General features: G+C 40.5%; 1 protein-coding gene across 1 annotated transcript in view; it reads left to right on the forward strand.

Annotated features, from left to right (window-relative positions):
• Positions 1-21,245, forward strand: part of LOC120785038 (dedicator of cytokinesis protein 2-like) — a 97,517-nt gene that overhangs the window by 6,406 nt on the left and 69,866 nt on the right. The window contains exons 9-23 of the mRNA XM_040119307.1: positions 1,111-1,192; positions 1,428-1,563; positions 3,872-3,947; positions 4,158-4,234; positions 5,880-6,130; positions 6,506-6,604; positions 6,825-6,897; positions 7,199-7,302; positions 9,420-9,621; positions 11,597-11,694; positions 11,784-11,873; positions 12,171-12,271; positions 14,723-14,857; positions 19,521-19,629; positions 20,079-20,149. Coding sequence (XP_039975241.1) covers positions 1,111-1,192; positions 1,428-1,563; positions 3,872-3,947; positions 4,158-4,234; positions 5,880-6,130; positions 6,506-6,604; positions 6,825-6,897; positions 7,199-7,302; positions 9,420-9,621; positions 11,597-11,694; positions 11,784-11,873; positions 12,171-12,271; positions 14,723-14,857; positions 19,521-19,629; positions 20,079-20,149 — 1,704 coding nt within the window. The remainder of the gene's footprint in view (positions 1-1,110; positions 1,193-1,427; positions 1,564-3,871; positions 3,948-4,157; positions 4,235-5,879; positions 6,131-6,505; positions 6,605-6,824; positions 6,898-7,198; positions 7,303-9,419; positions 9,622-11,596; positions 11,695-11,783; positions 11,874-12,170; positions 12,272-14,722; positions 14,858-19,520; positions 19,630-20,078; positions 20,150-21,245) is intronic.

Consider the following 21,245-nt stretch of genomic DNA (forward strand, 5'->3'; position numbering starts at 1 on the left):
TCCTTATTGGTCCCCTTCGCTCCATTGTTAATCCCAACTAAACTAGGACAATGGCGTGCCAAAAATAAGATTACAGAAAAGACAAATTACAGGGCAGCAGATACTGATTGGCAGCGCTATGCGGTGCCTGACGGTGCTGATGCTAAGCCCTGTCACTCACTGTCCTACTGGGTATATTTGTCTCTGCCACTGCAGCTGGGAGTATTAAGATAGACCTGGATCGATCATCTTTTTCTCAATGTATTTCCACTACCATTAGATCATCTCTTACTTTCTTACCAATGGTAATGATGTGTGACTCTCTTCCATCTCATCTGTGCTGGTTATGCTTGTTTGATTGGTTAAATTCTTGGCTTTTTCTTTTGGTACTATCCATTCCATCTCCTTTTCTGTCTGTTTCTCTGAAAAAAAAACTGGCAGATGGCAGGGTTTTATGACTATTCTTAGCTTTGATTCACCCCACTGTACTCACAGATACTTACTGTATTTCCGTGTGTGTCTTGCTGTCTATCTTACTATTCTTGCCTCTGTCAGTGTCTGGTACAGTCTTGTGTGTCAGGAAAATGTTATTGTCAATACAAGGGCTGTATTTTTAGCCTTTGAATCTAAATTATTATGCAGCTGCACTGGGTAACATTAGTGGAACCACATGCCTGTCAGAGGATGACTGAAACATTTGAATTTTCAGTCTATTAGAAATCATGTAATGTCACATTGGTAACCTGCATACAGTATGCTCATGTACACAAGGCGAGCTGCTGTGTGATTCTCTTCCAGAGAGTACCCAAAGATGAAGGAGGCAAACAGTCCAGCTTTATCTGGACCAAACACTTGCTCACTCCTAGATTGGACAGAGATAGCATTTCTATCTTTTTGATTAATCACTTCTTGTAGGTGGAATATTTACATTTCCAAAAACAGAATTCATTTTGGCAAATAAAGTGAATCTGCAGAATTTCAAGTAAGGGGGATGACATTATCTTTATTGCAGCTGCAATTTCTGGTAGTATGTGTGGTTGTATATGAAAGTATTATGTAGGATAACTTTTCAGAACAGTAATGTAACTGATAGGATGTGTTTGTTTTAACACTCTACCATCCATTGTGCAGTGAGAACTACTTGGTACGCTGGGGCAGCAAAGGATTCCCCAAGGAGATTGACATGCTAAACAATTTGAAGGTTGTCTTTACAGTAAGTGACCACAGGATGGCACTGTGACACTGTTTTTTAGCAGTACACACACTGCACTCTATAGGAATGAATGGACTTATTTCCTCTTAGAAGATTGCATGTTTTTTTTCATTCTCTCTAACCCCCTCCTTCCCGTAACCTTCTCTTCCCCAACTCCTCTCTTTCTCTTATTCCCACTATACTTCTTTTGTTCTCTTTTCTCTCTGTTCTCCTTCTCCACATCTGTCTCTACCAGGACTTGGGGAACAAGGACCTGAGCAGAGAGAAGATTTATCTCATCTGTCAGATAGTGAGAGTGGGCAGGATGGACCTGAAAGAGATGAACAACAAGAAGTGCACTCAGGGTCTCCGGCGGCCGTTTGGGGTGGCAGGTACTTGAAAAAGAGCCTATATAATTTTTGGTCAAAAGTGCAGCTAAATTTCCAATGCTAGTGGTCGAGTGATGGGCAAAGTAGTTATTGTAATTATTAGACTTACAAAATTACTAATCAAAGAAGTTTCTCTTCATTATCAATATTTAGTAGTATTACTTTTATTAGCCTCTCTCAGAAAGCTGCAGTACATATGATGACAGAGAGAGGCTGGTTTGTGTTATTCCAATGCTAAATTTAACCATTTTAGCCAACAATAATTGCCTTTAGTAGCCTCTTTAGTAATTTTTACTTTTGTTCCCTAAAAGCCTGAGTAATAATGTCTGATTTGTTAGCTGCTGCTGCAGGTATTATCACATATACAGTCAGATACATAAGTATTTTGACAGTAACAAAATTTTCGTGATGTTGCCAATATACACCACCACAGTGGATTTGAAATGAAGTCATCAAGATGTGATTGACGTGTAGACTTTCAGCTTTAAATCAGGGGGTTTAACAAAAATATAGCATCAACCATTTAGGAATTAAAGCCATTTTGATAAATAGCCCCTAGCTTCAGAGGCTAAAAAGTAATTGGACAATTGACTGACAATCAGTTTCATGGCCAGGTGTGGCCTGCTCCCTCATTATTTCATGACAAATTAGGCAGATAAAGGTTGTGGAGTTGATTCCAAGTGATGACTTTGCATTTGGTAGCTGTTCATGGGAACTCTCAACATGCGGTCCAAAGAGGTGTCGATGCAAGCGAAGGAAGCCATCATAAGGCTGAAAAAACAAACCTATCAGACGGATAGAAGAAACTTTAGGAGTGGGCAAAAATTCAATGTGGTACATTCTTAAAAAGAAGGAATGCACTGGCGAGCTCAGCAACACCGAATTGCCTGGAAGACCATGGAAGACAACTAATGTGGATGATCACAGATTTCTTCTCTTGGTGAAGAAAAACCCTTCACAACATCTAGCCAGGTCAAGAACACTCTCGAGGAGGCAGGTGTATCATTGTCAAAGTCTACAGTCAAGAGACGCCTTCAAGAATGTAAATACAGAGTGTTACCACAAGGTGCAAACCACTGCTAACACTATGGAACAGAAAGGCCAGACTAGATATTGGCAGAAACCCTCTAAAAAAGCCTGCCCAATTCTGGAACAAGATTCTTCGGAAAGATGAAAGATTAACTTGTACCAGAATTATGGGAAGGGAAGAGTATGGAGAAGGAAAGGATGCTCATGACCCAAAGTATACCACATCATCTATCAAACAGGGTGGAGGCAGTGTTATGGCATGGGCACGTATGGCTGCCAGTGGAACTGGATCAATGGTGTTTATTGATGGTGTGACTGCTGATAGAAGTATCAGGATGAACTCTGAAGTGTATTGGGCCATACTATCTGCTGAGAGTCAGCCAAATGCTGCAAAACTGATAGGACGGTGCAGAGTTCATCACAGTACAGATGGATAATGACCCGAAACATACTGCAAAAGCTTCTCAAGGCAAAGAAATGGAATGTTCTCCAATGGCCAGGTCAGACACCTGACCTCAACCCAGCTGAGCATGCTTTTCACTTACTGAAGACAAAATTGAGGGCAGAAAGACCCCCAAACAAGCAGCAATTGAAGGCGGCTGCAGAAATGGCCTGGCAAAGCATCTCAAGGGAGGAAACTTGGCATTTGATAATGTCCATGGGTTACAGACTTCAGGCTGTCATTGACTGCAAAGGATTTTCATCCAGGTATTAAAAAGAATCCTTATATTTATAATTATGTTAGTTTGTCCAATTACTTGTGAGCCTCTGCAAGTGGGGGACTATGTAAAAAAAATGGCTTAAATTCCTAAACCGTTTCTGCCATATTTCTGATGAATCCCTCGAATTAAAGCTGAAAGTCTACCCTTCAATCACATCTTGATGGCTTCATTTCAAATCCATGGTGTTGGTGTATGGGAACAATATTATCAAAAGTGTATTGCCGTCCAAATGCTTAATGGCCTAACGGTATTTACACCTGGGAGCTGCCCAGTACAACCACACTCATGTTTTGCACAAACAAAACTAAATTATTGATGGTGACCGTCCGTTACTTTTTTCCTGCCCTTCAGGCTATTGTTGCTCCCCCTGGCTCAAAAAAAGTCCTCATATAACATCACATATAACCTTTCCTAGACTAATGTATGATGGAGAGCTGTATATACAAAATCTTGACAGAGCTGTCACTGTTGACTGATATGAATCCACATCAAAAATTACCATATAGTATTTTCTTGGCTTTCCACGCAACAGACACAATTGTTTTTTCTCTTCTCTGCAGTGATGGACATCAGTGATATCATCAAAGGGAAGATTGAATGTGATGAAGAGAAGCAGTTTTTCATCCCCTTCTTCCCGTATGTCCTAAATTCCTCCATTACTTTACCTCTTCACCCTCTCTCCCTCCCTTTTCGTTTCTAAGAAACTTAAATCTCTGTTCACAGACCCTCCCTGTAATTAAAATAGCAGTAATGCAATTTTGTGTACGTGAAGCTTTCAGCATCTGCACAATTTTAAGATTAAATGGTGTGTTTCAAGTGTGATTGGGTGTGTTTGTTTGGCTCCAGGGTAGTTGCTGAGAATGACTTTCTCCACACCTTGCTGAACAAAGTGACAGCATCACGAGGAGACAGTGGTGGCCAAGGTAACGTTCCGCACTTACAGGCTTTGCTCTCTGTTTTCTAGTGTGTAAGCCGTGTGACTACTCTGCCAATTTTAGTGGTCCCATATTCACTGAAGGTTCCCATTGGACTGTGTCCATTGCAGTCATCTATGGTCAGATAAAAATGGCCATTTCTCATCATATCCTTGCCTCTTCTCTCTGCTCCGTGGGTGAGAACAAAGGACGTTATACTGATGGATAGCATGTGCCCTTAAGCCGATGTTTTCATATTACTTAGCCTTAATTTCTCCCTCACCAGCCTCCAGTCTCGCTGCCCACTGCCTAATGTTAATAGCTGACTTTGACAGGCTTTTAGGGGTACCCTGTCTTGTTCCACACACAGTAACCCCAAATGTAGGACTGCACTGTCATATCACTCAGCTTTTATCTTCCCTCTCGGTCCTGAAGGCCTAGGGCGTAACCTAGATATGAAAGTAGCACCTGGACGAGCAGATATGGAAGGAGCACCTGAGGCCACCAGATGTCTGTTCTTAACATTACTCACCCCTAATCTCTCCTTCCTCTCACTTTGGGATGCTTTTGCTACCGTACACACACACACACGCTAACACAGGTTCACAGTTTTCCCTGTAGGTGTGTGATCAGCCTTGAAAATGTGGGTTCGTGACATGGTCTAGATTTCACCAACTATTTCCCTAAAATAGCTCACCCCTTTTTTTCTATCCATTCTTTTTTTTTTTTTTGCTTTCTTGCGTAATTTCTCAGAAAGCTTTGAGAGCCTATATTCTTTAGGAATAAATTTCTTTCCATGTTAATAATACCTTCATCCTTCCTTTGTCTCCTCCCCTGTCTTACACCCCTTTCACTAAAAGGAGACAAATTTTATAGTGTTAATTACAGTCTAGTCTGCAACAATAGCAGATATTTACACATCCCTAGTTCACATTGGAACACTTTAATGTTATGTTCCCCATAGATTAACACAAAGTGGATGTCACTTTAAGTTGTATGTTTCAGGGTTTTTAGAGATCCTGAAAATGTTTTAAATTCTATTTTAATACTGCCAGTCCTTGAAATTCCTTGTTCATTCATTTGGCTTTCATTTGAATTTACTTACCTGCAGAGAGAAATAAAAGCTCCTCTCTGGATCCCTCTTTCAAAATGGCCTGGAGTGGCACCAATTCTTCTGAGTACATGTTGTAAATTTATGAATATCTAGTCCTATAAAGTTCTGTGAAGTATTATATATAACTCTCTCTTATCTATACATATCCTGTGTTTACATGAGGTGTTTTGTGTTATCAGCTTTGCTAACTAATGGATGTAACAGTATTATATTTCTCTCTGTTGGGCCTGTTTCATTTTACAGTAATGTACACAAAATCCCAGGTAATTACCCAGGAGTGAGTGAGGAATAAATGAGAAGTAACTCCTATTTTAAACTGTATATAGGCCAGTCAGTGTCAAGCTTTGTTAATATGAGATATGTTCCTCACTGACAATGGACATCCAGCGAAGAAAATCCCACAGTGACATTTTGGTATTCTTTCCTAATTTAATGTATCTATCGACTGATTAATTTTTTTTGTCAACAATTAATTTGAAGGTAGTCAATAAAAAATAATAAACAGACTTCCCCTCTCTCTCTATCCCCACCTCCATCAAGGTCTGTGGGTGACCATGAAGGCTCTGGTTGGGGACATAGTTCAGATCCGGAAGGAATACCCTCACCTGGTGGACCGCAGCACCGTGGTGGCCCGCAAGCTGGGCTTCCCGGAGATCATCATGCCGGGAGATGTTCGCAATGACATCTATCTCACCTTACAGGGCGGCGACTTCGACAAGTACAACAAGACAACTCAGAAAAACGTGGAGGTCATCATGTGGGTCTGTGATGAGGAGGGCAAGGTCATACAGGTGGGCAGCAAGAAGAGATGAGGTCGAGGGGGGGACAGGTTGTGTTGGTGTATTTGAACAGGAGAGGGATCTGTGTAAACAGCAGTTGGTCTGTGTGTGTATGTGTGTGTGTGTGTGTGCGTGTGGGTGTGTGTGTGTGTTCGTGTGTGAGTACCATATGTGTGGTGTTTAAGCGATTGAGGTTGTACAGACCAGTGAGCAAGCACAGCACTCATCAAGCGCTTACTCACTCTCTCGTAGTCAGGGGCACATAGATGTGGCTTTATCCCAGAATGAAAATCCATTTTAGGCATAAATGGACACACATACACACACAAACGTAAAATTGTTCACTTCAATACGAAACATATTTTTCTCTCCCTCCCTCTCTCCTAGAACTCCATCTGTCTGGGAGCTGGGGATAAGGCGGTCAGTGAGTACAGATCCGTCATCTACTACCAAATCAAACAGCCCCGCTGGATGGAGACGTTTAAGGTGTGTTTCGGCATATGTGTATACTGTATGTGTTGAATTTTACTATCTTCTATACAACACACTTCTTTCAGTTTCCTTGAATATGTCTGGTTGTTATATAGCATTTGCATTCCTCATTTAACAATAACTTTTTAAAAAAAGCTAGAATGTCATTGTATACTTTTAAAATTTTGAGATGTCCATTGTTTTACATTCTATAATAACATGAGATGTCCTCTAGGTGGCAGTCCCTCTGGAAGAAATGCACAGAATTCATTTACGCTTTATGTTCAGACACCGCTCTTCGCAGGAGTGTGAGTATCAGCCACTCTACCTCTGCCTGTCTGTTCTCTCCATACTGTACATCCACACTCTGAACTCCTCTCCTCTGATCCCCTGAGCATAATGTGACACTGAAAGGACTCAATGACTAGAAGCATTTGGAAATGACCCAAGGCATCATTACACACACTTGGCTATAGAAATCAGCAGTCTTTCTTTCACCCATGCCTTAATTCTCATCCCTCCATCCTCCCTTTTCTATATACCCCTGATGTGTTTCTCCCCTGACCCTCTTTCCTTCTTGTTTACACTGTTTACTCTTTTTGTCTTCAGCCAAGGACAAGAGCGAGAAGAACTTTGCCATGGCCTTTGTTCGTCTGATGAAAGAGGATGGGACTGTTCTACAGGATGGACTGCATGACCTTGTAGTCTTCAAGGTCAGATATAGAACTTTTGCAGAAGGAAAACAGATGAACTAATGAACGGGTTCAGTGTTCTCTCCAAAGAGAAAGGAATCATTTAAAGAAAAACTTATAAATTTAACTGAAAACCCTATTCATTTGAAAGTGGATGTGCGACATATTTACTGTCACCCAAATCTCAAATGAATAGCGGATGAACACACAAAGCTTTCAGACTTATAAAGATGCAAAAGCTCCTCTGAGACTAGCCTCTTATGATGAAAGTCACAGCTCACTACTTTTGTTGCACCAACCGGTTTTGGATTGAACAGCCCAACTACAATAAATGTGAAATATTTTCAAATAAAAGGTGAAATGAAAGCGGGAACTCATCAATAACACAACAAGTTTGCAGGATTCTTTTGATTTTTCATTCATGGTCAGGCATGAATGGATGGGGAAATTTGTTCTAAATGTACCAAAGCCCAGTGCCATTCCCTGGGTATTTATGGATTTTTTTTCATCAATATAATGGTGAGAAATGAATGGTAGGCTTTACAAATCACTGAATCCTGCTGGGTTGTTTGCTTAAAACATAGTAGAAAAAAAATGCAGATAGATGTTTTTTTGAAAGAAGTTAGTACTAGGGTAAGAATTTCAAGACATCTGTTCCGCTGCACCTATCATCAAAGCAAACCTAAACGTATAGTGAGTCTGGATGGGAGATTCTAGCTGCCCAGACAGGTTTAGCAAAGCCAAACAGATTTCCTGCCAAATGAGCCACAGCTAAAAGTGAATCCCCTTATTGATTAAATGCCAAACGCAATGAAGATTAATTACTCGTGATTCACTCAAAGACCAAATGGATGGGTCCCCCTTTCCCCTTTCTCAATTATCTCTCGTTATCCCTGCACTACTCTCGATCTCTGTGCCACTCATGGCTTCAATCTCTTAGTGCCTGCTGTAACACCCACTCACTCATTATTACTTACTGGTATGGTATTAAAGAGGGTAGAGTGGATTTTTCAGGCCTGAGTGATTCAGTCACCTGAAGATGGTAAATGTGTCATTCCATGACAATTTACCAAATACCTTCTAGATGTGATAGAACTATATTAATATGACACAGAATCAAAATTTGTTTACGAGAAAGTGAAAGCTAGTGGAGATATTAATTTTTTGAAAATAAAGATTGTTCATTTGGGTAAAAAATTATTTATTTTTATTAATTTGATCACATTAAAACATTCAGCAACAGCTATTTAACTGTAAACATGTTGCTAATTAGTCTTAAGCTTTCTTGGATGTTCAGTACAAATTTCAACCCAATCCAGTGAAAAATAAGCAGTTGGTTGGGTTCAGAATACACATACAGAGAATTGCAGAAATTGAGAAATTTAGCTCCAAGGGGCAAACTTCAAAAATTCATGACTAAAAAAGTTTTTGGAGTAGAGCTATAGGATTTTTGCAAGATTCTGTGAATTTAACAGAAGTTTTTACATTAATTTTTTCTTGAGAAAAGTCATGATATGAACTGGGAGGTTCTACGGGAGTGTGTATTGAATGATCCAAATTTAAATAATGGAAGAATGTACAGCAGTTAAAATATGATGACGCAAACAAAACTGATAAACAAAATATAAAATATATATGCCAAGAGAAGGTATCTCATGTCTTTTTCTCAAGTAACTTTTTGCCTTCTTTCTTACTTGTTGACTCTACTAGCCAGTCTCTTTTCAGCACCTTGTAACTGAGAAGAAAAAAGCTGTACGGATAGTTGTTGTTGTTGTTTTTGTTTGTGCTCTCATTTTTCTAACCTGGTCTGGCCCCACTGTGTTCAAAGTTATGAGTTGAGTTAGGCAGAAGTAGATAAAGCATAGTGATGCATAGTGATGCAGTGGACATGGCAACTTCAATCATTGTTTGTCATTTTTCCTTCAGGGCTGGTGTGATAAATGTATGCAAGTGTAGCAGACACCAGTGTGTCTTCTGCTCCCCTATTTGCATTAAGACATTTTGGCTAAACACAGGAAATGGAATTATTGTCCCGGTGCTGCTGTGACACACATCAAACATCTCTGCCAATATTAATGAGGCTGTAGCATTACTAGTTTGTCAACATTATTGCGTTAAAAATAGCATTGTCTTCTCAGGGTGACAGCAAGCGCATGGAAGATGTGAATTCCTATTTGTCGTTGCCCTCGACCCGTTACCACCATGGCGACCCCCACAAGGTGGCAGCACTGAGCCGCAGCGCCAGCAGTTTGTCTGGGAGTGGAGGAGGCCTGTCAGTCAGCTCTAGAGACAGCTTCAGCATCTCCACCCTGGTCTGCTCCACCAAACTCACCCAGAATGGTAGGTGCATGTGTTTTTGGTGTGTGTAGGGCAGGTGTTACGATGTTCATATAGCCCCTTTACGCTATTGTGCCGACATTAAGCTAATCTACAGACTTGGCAGGGCAGAACATTTTCATTCAGAAACACACACACACACACACACACACACACACACACACACACACACACACACACACACACACACACACACACACACACACACACACACACACACACACACACACACACACACACACAAAAGTTGAGTAAAGGTTAGGGCAGAAATTATGAGGAGGAGGGTGTTTGAAATTAGACCTGACACTTCAAAAAACATTAATTAGCATCTTCTTTCAACAAAGTAATAAGCCCAGGCTAAGACAATGAATCATTGATTAGCTGTGGTGGAGGCCAAATGCTGGAGGCCAAATGCAGTGCTTAGACGGTCTCTTCAAGTCTGAAAACACTACTGGTTCAGTTTGCATATTGCCTTGTCAAGTCTCGGGCTAAATGGTTGGGAAATTGAGATCTCACCTCAGAAAACCAAGAAAATTGGTGGTGAAATACAGGGAGCATTTTTTTTGTCCTCATTAGGAAAAGTGTTATTTTTAGGTTTAGGTTTAAAACTTTATTCAGGATGACAATAGCTGAAGACTGAGGTGAGGGCAGGTTAGGGTAATGGAGATGTCCAACCAATTAATGAGTCAGCAGTATGTTAATAGGTTCATGTTGCCAGAACTATGAGTTTTCTGTGTGTGTTATGGTCATAGTAAGCACAGGATGGGGGTAACTGTGTGTATACATGAGTTTTATTAGTGGGGAGCATCGTCATTTTGTCCTACACACTCAGCCACACAAGCAGCCACACACACTGAAGTGCACGACCGCATCTACAATGCATACACGCACATGCACTCCAGACAGTAAGGTGCATTAGACACAGCTGCAGTGCAACAGCTGTTACTCAGGAAGACAGTCCATCACCATAATGAACATTTTCCTGCAGTATTAATCACCTGTACTAAATGCACGCAAACACACACACAGACACACTCAGAAAAGTTCTCAGGCATGCTTGCACGCGGTGTTGTTTAGGGCTACCCACCAGATGTGCGGCTTGGCTTGGTGAGTCAGAAATGATTGGGCAGAGAAAGCAGTCAGCTTCAAGCAGGCAGCCCCACAGAGACATGAAAATCTGCCCCATGTCAAACTGTAGTAGAATTAATGATATAAACTGTGGATATGAATGTTAAGTTGAAAGTCTCACTAACCAGAGGAACAGGGACTGTCCAGATGACAAATCATCACCTGACAAATTGCTACTTTGCTGTTGCTTATCAGTCAGAGATGAACATGGAAAGCACAGAATTGAATATAAAATGTTAATGGGGACTTCAGCTAACAGTTATTTTCATTATTGATTAATCTATCAATTCCTTTTTGAAATAATCAACCAGTTGTTTAGTACACAAAATGACAAAAAATACAGTTTCCCAGTGTCCATGGTTACACCTTCAAATTCCCTTTTTTCAGCTGAAAAAGCTTATTCTAAGTATATATGTACTGTATATCCAAAACCTCAAAGTATCAAATTTATAGTCAAAATAAAACTTGCAAATTGCTGATTACCCGAACGTTGCCAATTTCATTTTTTGTTGCGTAATTGATTGATTGACTAAATGTTTCAACTTTGATTTGAATACAGTGTTACAAATTATCAACTTCCCTTGTCCTTACATTAAAAAGTCACTGACAGGTAAATTCAGTTTAACAGTTTATGTGTGCTCTGTGCAACACAAAAGGTGACACCTATTGTTAAATGTTAATGGACAAAATGTGAAAAATTACAATTTGGGGAATTACATTTGCAACTAAGAAGTCATTTCCATTACAACAGCTTTGACTGGCATCCACTCATAAGCAAGACAGATGTGTTTATTGTTGCTACAGTTAGGACAGCTGAACAGAAAATATTCTGTGTGCGTCTCCTCTGCAGTGGGCCTGCTGGGGCTGCTCAAGTGGAGGACTCGACCTGAACTCCTCAGAGAAAACCTGGAGAAACTCAAAATCATTGATGGAGAGGAGGTGGTCAAGGTCAGTATGTGTGTCTTTTCACAAGTGTGTAGGCTGGTCTGGTGCACGCTCTCAATGGACCTCTCCTTTGTCTTGTTATATGTGTGTAGTTTCTGCAGGACACCCTGGATGCCTTGTTCAACATTATGATGGAGCACTCTCAGACTGATGACTACGACATCCTCGTGTTTGATGCCTTGGTGAGTGTGTGGTGTTTGTGCGTGTGTTTGTGTGTGTGTATGTGTGTCTGTTTACCCAAGAAATGCTTGTCTGTCTAACTGTGTGTGCTTTGTCAACATATGCAGCTGATTTTTTTGACAGGCTGTCTGTGTGTATCGAGTCTGACATCTCTGCTACTACCTGTCAATCTCCTTCTGTATAAACATGTCTATCAGATGATTGTAAATACTGTAACATGTCATCCGCCTTGCAAATATCTACTGCTATGTAAACATGTAACCCTGTCTGTCTTTCTGTTTCTCTCATCTGTCTGCCAGATATACATCATTGGTCTGATTGCTGACAGAAAGTTCCAGCACTTCAATACAGTGTTGGAGGCCTACATCAAGCAGCATTTTAGTGCTACATTGGCATACAAGTAGGTTGCTTTCTGAATCAGAAGCCACTTCCTTTTACCTCATTCAGTGAAGTTTATGATTTTCCTGGAAGATGGAAGGCACCAATTTTAACATCATATATCTCTTGCATTAGATCTTGACAAATATCGTATATACTCCCCAGTTTTTTTCACTTAACACTGTGAAAAATCCAGAGGTTGATATTTTAAACTGATATTTTAAGCAATCTGAGAGAGAAAAAAGTGACAAGACAATAATAAAAACTGCAGACAAGCGACATACAACTATGTATAAAAAACAAAATATGATCAGACTCACATAGAAGACTTAAAAAAGGAAGTCTGATATTCTGGAGTGCTCAAAAGAGCAAAAAGTTCAGTAGAAAATCCCCATGCTCATGCACAATCCTGTTAATGTCTTGAAAAAGCAAAAGTAAATCTAATCTAATGAATCTGCCACAGGAGACTTATTATCAACTAAACTCATCGGTTATAAACACTCGGTCTAAATATTTTTACTGTTGGCTCCACAAAATGCCAGCTGAGTCCTTAATTTAGGTCTGAAGTTTCAGGACAATGTTAAACTTTTATGTTAACAAACATACACACAGACACATCAAATTTCTGTTGTGTGAAAACATCACCAGTGAGTTCGCTGTGTCAGTCTATTGGACGTTTTGCAGTGTTCTTATTTGCATTTCAAATGAAGGATTACGTGAACTTTTCATGAGGCAATTCTCCCATCTCGTAGGAATTAAGAAATCTTCTAAATCCATTAGATAATCTCAATAATGTTTTGTCGTCATGCCAAAAAACAAAAACAAAAAAAACAACAACAACAGACTGTTTTGTGGTTCTCAGAAAGTTGGACAGAGCATCTTAGAGTACAGTATCAGAAATCCATACATAGCTCCAGTGTGGGATGTCCCGGTCAGAATCAAACACACAATCCTGTCAGGTTTGTCAGACCCAATGCCAAAGGTATACAAGTGTCAAACCTACGGTGGTGATTTAAATGGCATGCGAAGATCTAATGTGAAGTCCTAAATACTGCACTTTAGCCAGGTGTCACTGGAGGTCAGTGTGTGTGTGTCGCATTTGGAGCACTTGACTGAACAGGATTAGAGTATGCGTCTTTGCTGTGCTCCCCGCTAGCCAGAGCTTTAACCCTGCCTCTCTGTGGAATAACAGCCAATTTATGGCTGCTTCTTCCTCTCTGTTAATTCACTTCACTTGTGTCAGTGGGCACTAGAGAAAACTTTTTTTTGTGTTGCCAAAGCTTCAGCTAGGAAATTAAAAACATGTCTCACTCCTTCTGCTCTCCTTTCTCCCTGCATCTTTTCTTGCTTCCCCCAACTGCTTCTACTCCTCCTTCTGACTTCCTTTGCCCAATTATCCCTGCCACTCTCGTTCCTCTCTCAACTGCCTTTCTCTCTTCCTGTCTGTTCTTCACTCCATGTATTCATCTGTCTGTCCATCATCTTTCCATCCCTCCCCTGCCCGTGTGTTGGTGTTCACCCTCTTTAAGAAGGTCACTGCAGCTTAACGCCTGTCAGCCCAGAGGTTGTTATGTAAAACTCTCTAACTCGATCTCACTACATTTTAAACTCCCTATCTTTTGCTCTCAAAAAAAAAGAATAAATCCTCCTCTGCTTGCCTTTAAGCCATGAACCAAAACAAAACCAGGGAAGACTGAATGGTAATAATATAATATTTTCAAGGCCACTCTGATGGCAGTGAGGCGGGATTAGAGTTCATTTTTTAGGAGAACTTTTATGGTTTAGGGGATTGGGTGTTTTTAAACCAGTTAATGGGTGATCCCCTGTTGCCATTGCATGGTAATAGAGCCATCACAAAGCCAAACGTCTTAACCCTCTGTAGGCCTACAGTATTTTTTTTTATGTTTTATGGATATGCAAGCATTGCATACCGTTGAGATAATGCAGAGGGAGATTGGTCAGAGTGATGCCGGTAGGCCATAAACAGAGACTGAAATCTGTCCCACCTACATCTCTCTGTGACTGCTTTGAAACACTAGAATATTTATGTGTGTGTCTAAAGACGCCTCTGGGGTGTGCATGTGTTGGAGAATGATTTTTTTCACCATGAATCTGAGGGCAAATAAAAATGTCTGTGACCTGTGTGATAGGTACATCTGTTGAGGTGTGAAATACTATTTTTCCATTTTTCCACGTCCAAGTCCTTGCCAGTCTTCCTCTCTCTCATTCTTTCACTCTCACTCTGTTGCACTTTGTCTTTCTGATCTATGGAAGTGAAAAATGGAATTGGTGATTAACTTTCCAAACCTGTGGAACATCAGAAAAGGAATGACAATTCTGGCTGAATGATTTTGATTCATTTCTTTCATTTCCCCCTTTCTCCTTTCTTTAACTTTTCTATCTCTCTTTCTTTTTCTTTCCCTCTTTTCTCTCTATCTCCCTCCTCTGTTTTCTCCGTATCATACTCTCCCAGAAAGCTGATGTTGGTGTTGAAGAGGTACCTGGATGTGTCCAGCCGAGGGGAACAGTGCGAGCCCATCCTCCGAACCCTCAAAGCCCTTGAGTACATCTTCAAGTTCATCGTCCGCTCGCGCATGCTCTACTCCCAGTGAGTGTTTGTGTAGCTGATCACTATGACAATGGCCTCTAATTTCTTTTTGAACCCACAATGATGCAAATAGAGATTCTTAAGGACATGCGCAGCGCCCAGTGACGCTGCATTGCTGGAGTAATCGTTTTTGACAGCTCTGTGAAAATAGGCTGCTGAGAGCAGCACTAATTTTGCTAATAAGCATTGATGATAAAGTGCAGTGTCCAAATCAGAGCTAATGACAGAGCAGGGCTGCTGAATGGGCAGACAGTGATACACCACACAGACAGTTCCTGCAGGAGAGACTTATGACACCCACTGTGCTGAGGCGATAGCTGCACCATATCATTAGTGTAAACACCATTTATAACTGCAGTGCAAAAGTTGATGCTGACAGATCAGAAACATGATCCACGATTGTGTTGTGCGCCTTGCCTGTGGGAGACTTGAACACCTATGTGTTTTTGTGTGTAAATGTGTGGGTGTATAAGACACAGGTGTGTTTGGAATTGAGTTTTTGTGCATGTAGGGATGTTTATGGTTAATGTACGAATTGTTATGGGGTGTGTGTCTTTGTTCAGAGCAGTGTATAAGTGTTTGTGGAACTGAGATGGGAGGCGAATCCTTTGTATGTGTGTGTGTTGGGGTGTTTATTTCATTTAGAATCCACTGGTCAATGAAGGTCTGTCTTTTTAATCTTCTAGAGGGCATCATTGGGTTTGTTTGTTGAAATTGGTGTCTTTGTTTATCGATGTGGTTGGTGTGTTTCTTTATTTATTCATAGAGTGTCTGTGTGTGTGGATTTGTGGGGATGCATTTGTGTGGATTCCCAAGAGGGTGAGTGTGTGTGCGTATTAATGTGCATTTGTGGGGAAGTGTGTGTACTTAAGCCCACACATATACATTTAAACATACTTCTACATTTATCACTCTACTGCTCATGGATTGACTGGATCGGCTCCAGTCGCCAGCCTCCCTTGGGTATCTCAGAATGGATAAATCTCACTCTCCCTCTCTCTTTCTCTCTGCTTCTCTATCTGTCACACCCCAACTACCTGCAGCTGTCAAGTTCAACTTCCTCTGCATCTAAAGTTTTCACGTCAGATTTCTCCTCTTATAAGGCCTTGTCATGCTAACAGAGAATCAGGTATTCAAGGGAGCCACCGGGACTGTAGGTGCATTTGTTAGGCTTCATCATCAGCATCAGGACTAGCAGTCATTAATAGTTAAGTAGGCAACATTGAAGATTTATTAGCTTGTCAAACTCGCTTTGTGTTCATGCAAAATCTATTAGGGGTGTGAAACGCTTACTTCAAAAATATGTAAGGCGCGATGTTCCAGATTTTGCTCCTACCTTAACCGTCTTTTTGTCCGTCACGCCCTGTAGCTTTCATTACTTCCCTGTAGTCTTGTTCATCAGTTGTATCTGTTATTTTTTCCTTCCCTCAACCCCTTGCTAAGCTCTATATTTCTCCTTTGTGTTATTCCCCCCAGTCCTCTTTCGTTCCATCCCTCCTCTCTTCGTTACAACTCACCCTTTTACTTACCTTTATTTTCCATGAGTCTTTTCTCATTAATGTGATTAGGATCTTATTGTTATGATATCACTTCTGTTTCCTGTGAGATGTTATATTATGATTACATAATCTTTTTTAGTTATCACAATATCTAAGCTTTCCAATTTTTATTATCTTTTTCTTATAATCTCACATTATTTTGAGATAATTTTTCAGGATATGAAGACAGTATCTATCTGGTAAGAATAATAAAGACAAATAGTTCATAATAAGATAACATGCAGAGCGAAGACCACAGTGACACATACTTTATATACTCTATTCCTTCCATTATATACAAAAAGGCGTGAAGAAACTCCTTAACACAAACTACTATATTTTTTTGCCAATATTTAAAGAAGTGGTGCATCTTAGCAGTGTTGGACACTTCACCACTTATTTGCTCGTCCATGTGTCATGCAAAATATCTGCGTTTCACATTTTGACCAAGGGACCTGAGGGAATCTTGTATTTCACTGCTTAATCGCAGCATTGAACATTTTCACCGACTGGTCCATGGGGAACCTCAATTATGAATCAAAACAAAGTGACATTTGTGACTGATTTTCTCAGACAGGGATTTCATAATTCATGTGGGACATGTTTAGTGTTTCTTTCACCCACACCTACATATAGCTGAGCTGTCCTCCTTCTGTTCTTTCCCTCCCGCTCTCCCCTCTTTTCCTCAGACATTTCCTCAGTGGCACTCTCTTCCATCCCCCCTACTGATCATCTTCCCTTCATCCCTCTCTGTCTCTTCTCCATCTGTCTCCAGTAATAGTTTGCTGAGCTACTATGACGCAGGGTGCTGTTGTGCTTACTTGGGGGTATTGCGTGCCTATGTGTTTGTGTGTGTATGTAGAAAAGTTTCAGCTATGGTCATTTTTAGTTCCACATACATTGTTTAAGTTGGATTGAGTGGTCATCTACTGTACTAAGAATGGGGCACAACTATTTAAGGTGTAGAGTGAATGCACAGCCTGGTGACTTGTTCCGCTATTCCCGTGGGGACCCTCCTGGAAATAATGCATTCCCTTGCCCCTTACCTTAACCTTTACAATCACAAATAAATTCCTAACCCCTAGCCTTACCCTGACTTAATTCTAACCCTAACCCTAAAACCAAGTCTTAACCCTCAAAAAGCAGTCTTTACCCATAGGGACTTCAATTTTTGTCCCCACAGTTGCAAGAATCTCCATGGGTTTGTGTGCATTCAGGTTAAAGTCCCCACCGGGGTATAAGCACAAGTACACACACACATATGCTCATGCAAAGACAGGGCTGGTGGATTAAGCAGGACAATGCGTCTGTAATCGTAACTGTACTCTGCAAAGAGCCCAGTGATAATACCTCTATGTGTTACCACCTAATCCTTCCCCCCACATACTAAATTCACTGTGTGCAACATGATAATCCTTCCTTCTAGCACTCATATCTTCTGCTGTAATTAACAAGTGCATAGCTCCACTGAGTCACCCAGTCATAGTGAGGAGATGGGGGAAGTAAAGGGGTGGAGAGATGGATGAGAGAAAAATTTTCTAGGGGTGGAGGAAGTAGGAGGGTAGAGGGATTTGTGGTTGTTGTTGTTATGTGATGTGAATAGCAACAACAAAGATACCCAAGCTATTTTTGTTAATTTAGAGAAGCATGGCTGTAATCACAGCAATCACTGTTTATCAATGTTTAGTTTTACCTTTTCAAGATAATAGCTTGTCATCAAAATACTGCATTGGTTACCTGCGTCAATATGATTGAATATAGTGCATTGAATTACAAATGCGTATTGGGTTGCTCTATAATCACTTGGGCAGTATGACAGTCTTGGTGTCATGGTCTTGTAGAGTTATACATAAAATAAAATGTTGACTTAGGGGTTAAAGCAGAGTGTAGCACCTTCATGCTAAATGTATTTTCAACCATATTGTTGACAGAAGATGCGAGGAATATGCAGCCAATTCAGTTGATGCCCCATTTCCGCAAAGGCACACCATTTAGGTGTAACTTCACTTGTTGCTAGATTACTCTGAGATGGTGCAGAGAAAGCCAATGCTGGCTTGATGAAGATAACTTCAAAAACATTATCATTACCCACCTGGAATCAATTTAAACTGCGATGAAAAACTACTGCTGGATAATATACATCCTAGTAGAGTAGATGTTTTTAGAAAAAAATAAAATGTTTAAAAGCTGGTAAATAAAATCTGTCGAGGGGTTAAAAATTGCTTATTGTTATGGACACACTTTTGGTATGGAGTCAAAATAAAAGAAAGTTTCCAAGGAAGGATGTGACTTATAATTATACATCAAATTAACATATCGGATTATCATGTATTATCCTACTAAATCTTCTCAGAAAACAATGTATATTTAAAATTGTTTAAGCATAGCAGGGATGAGTCCTTACAAAGCAACATTTCTTTAGGAAATGCATGGATGTGAGGCTTTGCTTAAAGACTACTAAACGTAACCCGACGTGTTTATTAAAGGCAGTGCTCCCGTAAGTACATGGCTGTAGTAAAAAACAAACAACCTAAGTTCCTATGTAAGACGAAGCATCATCTTATTATGCATGATGATCCACTGGGTTATGCACTCAGATTGTGTGGATTCAAGGATCATGTCATGAACCCACCACTGATTAAAGTGACGGAGGTGACAGATGATAAAAATGGTATGAGCAAAAGGAAGGAAGTAAGTAGAAGATGTATTTTAAACTAAAGCCAGAATAAACTGTCCATCCATGTATGTCCACCTAAATTATATTTTCATATTGCTATATTTATATATTTATATTTAATAAACCCACTAACTAGTTTTTTTTTGTGCCTATACTCAATACGCTTTCCATATTTCTGTTATGTCCATCTTCAGTCTATGTCAGCTATCCTTGTTTTGACCCTTTGGCTCTTAAACCTCCTCTCCACGTACCAGTCTCATACGTCTTTTCTATTTACCCCCACACCCCCTTTTGTTTTTCACTCATCTTTCAATTCCTTCATCAATCTGTTTTGCCTTCTTCATCCCTCCCTCCATCTCCGTCGCTAATCATGTCATCTCATGCTTTCTCTCTTCCTCTCTTCTGATTTTCCTGTTGCATTTATATTCATTTCCTCCTGCCCTCCAAGGCTATACGAGGGGAAAGAGCAGGCGGAGTTTGAAGAGTCACTGAGGAGGCTTTTTGAGTCCATTAACAACCTGATGAGAACTGACTACACCACCACTCTGCTGCTCAGGGTAATCATGCACTCTCACCCCGCACCCATACTACACTTCGTGGTACTCCTCTTTAAATTTTTCTCAACTTTATCTTGACGTCTTTTCTACTTTTTCTTCTGCTATATCTCATCTTCCTTCTCCTCCACAAACTCCTATTTCTCTAATGTGAGCTCTCAACCTAAAACTGACTACATCAGTATTATATTCCATCTCTGTAGGCCTACACTATTTATATATCAAATATTATATTCCCCTGCTTAGTGTTTTCCTCTTATTCTCACTTCTTACAACAAGGGAGACATTCAAACAGACGGTGTCATTAAAAGTTAGACAGACGAGCGGCCCAGTGAAAAACAAAAAAGATCCTTTATGTTACTTGTGACGAAAGCCTGTTTGATTGCAAAGTCACCTTCTATTAATTTAATGGTGTTTACTTATGGTGTGTGTGTGTGTGTGTATGTCATCAGGTTGCTGCTCTGAAGTATCTGCCAACAGTCCTGCATGACGTTGAGAAAGTGTTTGATGCCAAGCTCCTCAGGTAAGTTTACCCTTAAACACGCACAGACACACACACACACACACACACACACACACACACACACACACACACACACACACACACGCACTACCATCTTATCTTTGGTCTTGTTCAGAGAAACGGACAGAGAGGATATATGGGAGCTCAGGTCACATTTTCCTCTTGGCTCTATACAGTGACCCCCGTCCTTCTGTCCCCCACACTCTCCATCCTGGTTCTTTATCAGGTGATAAAAATCTCTTCAAACTGACATATACACAAGGACACACACTCAAATACATTCTGCAGCTCCTCTATGTGCCCCTGAGTGAACTCAGGGGAACCTCTTTTTCTATGTGAACCTCTTCTCTTAGCTTTATTCTCAGCCTCCTGAAGAGCAAAACTACTTGGAATGGCTTTTTTAACCTCTCCTCGACCCAGAATCAAACTTACAATATACTGTTTCGCCCAGGAAATGACCTCAGTGTACATACTTCAACAGTTGGTAGATTAGTTTTCATTTCAGGCACTATTTTTCGTCTAGCAATTCCACAACCACACATGGATCCATTGTCTTGGCCTGGCCTTATTACTTCACAGAAAGAAGATGTTAATTGACATTTTCTTTCCACATTGAATTCAAACACCCTCATCGCCATAAATTCTCTTCTCACCTTTCTGCAACCTATTTTTTTTTTGTGTGTCTATGTGCTCGTTTGTGTGTTTGTGGACTATCCACACCTGCCATTTTAGCCCATAAAGTGGCTCGATGACAACACAGTGTCATAAAGGCGCTACCTGTAATACCTGTCACACAGACACACTCAAGCAAATACACACATACACCAGGAGAAAGGTCACGAGGGGCAGAGAGTTGAAAAATCAGTGTATATATTCTCACTTTCTGTCATTCATTTTCTCTGTCTCAGTCACACACATCACTCACCCTGACATTCTGTCTTCTGTACTTCTTTACACACAGCTATGCAAGACACAGACGTGCACATACATAGCCGAGTCATCTGAACTTGAGAGTAAGGTCCCCATTGCATCCCTGATCAGAACTGCCTTGGGCAGAGTTTCCAAAAGCAAGCTGTGTGAATTACAATCAGAGTGC

Source organism: Xiphias gladius, chromosome 23, assembly GCF_016859285.1.
Source record: "Xiphias gladius isolate SHS-SW01 ecotype Sanya breed wild chromosome 23, ASM1685928v1, whole genome shotgun sequence".
Taxonomy (NCBI): domain Eukaryota; kingdom Metazoa; phylum Chordata; class Actinopteri; order Istiophoriformes; family Xiphiidae; genus Xiphias; species Xiphias gladius.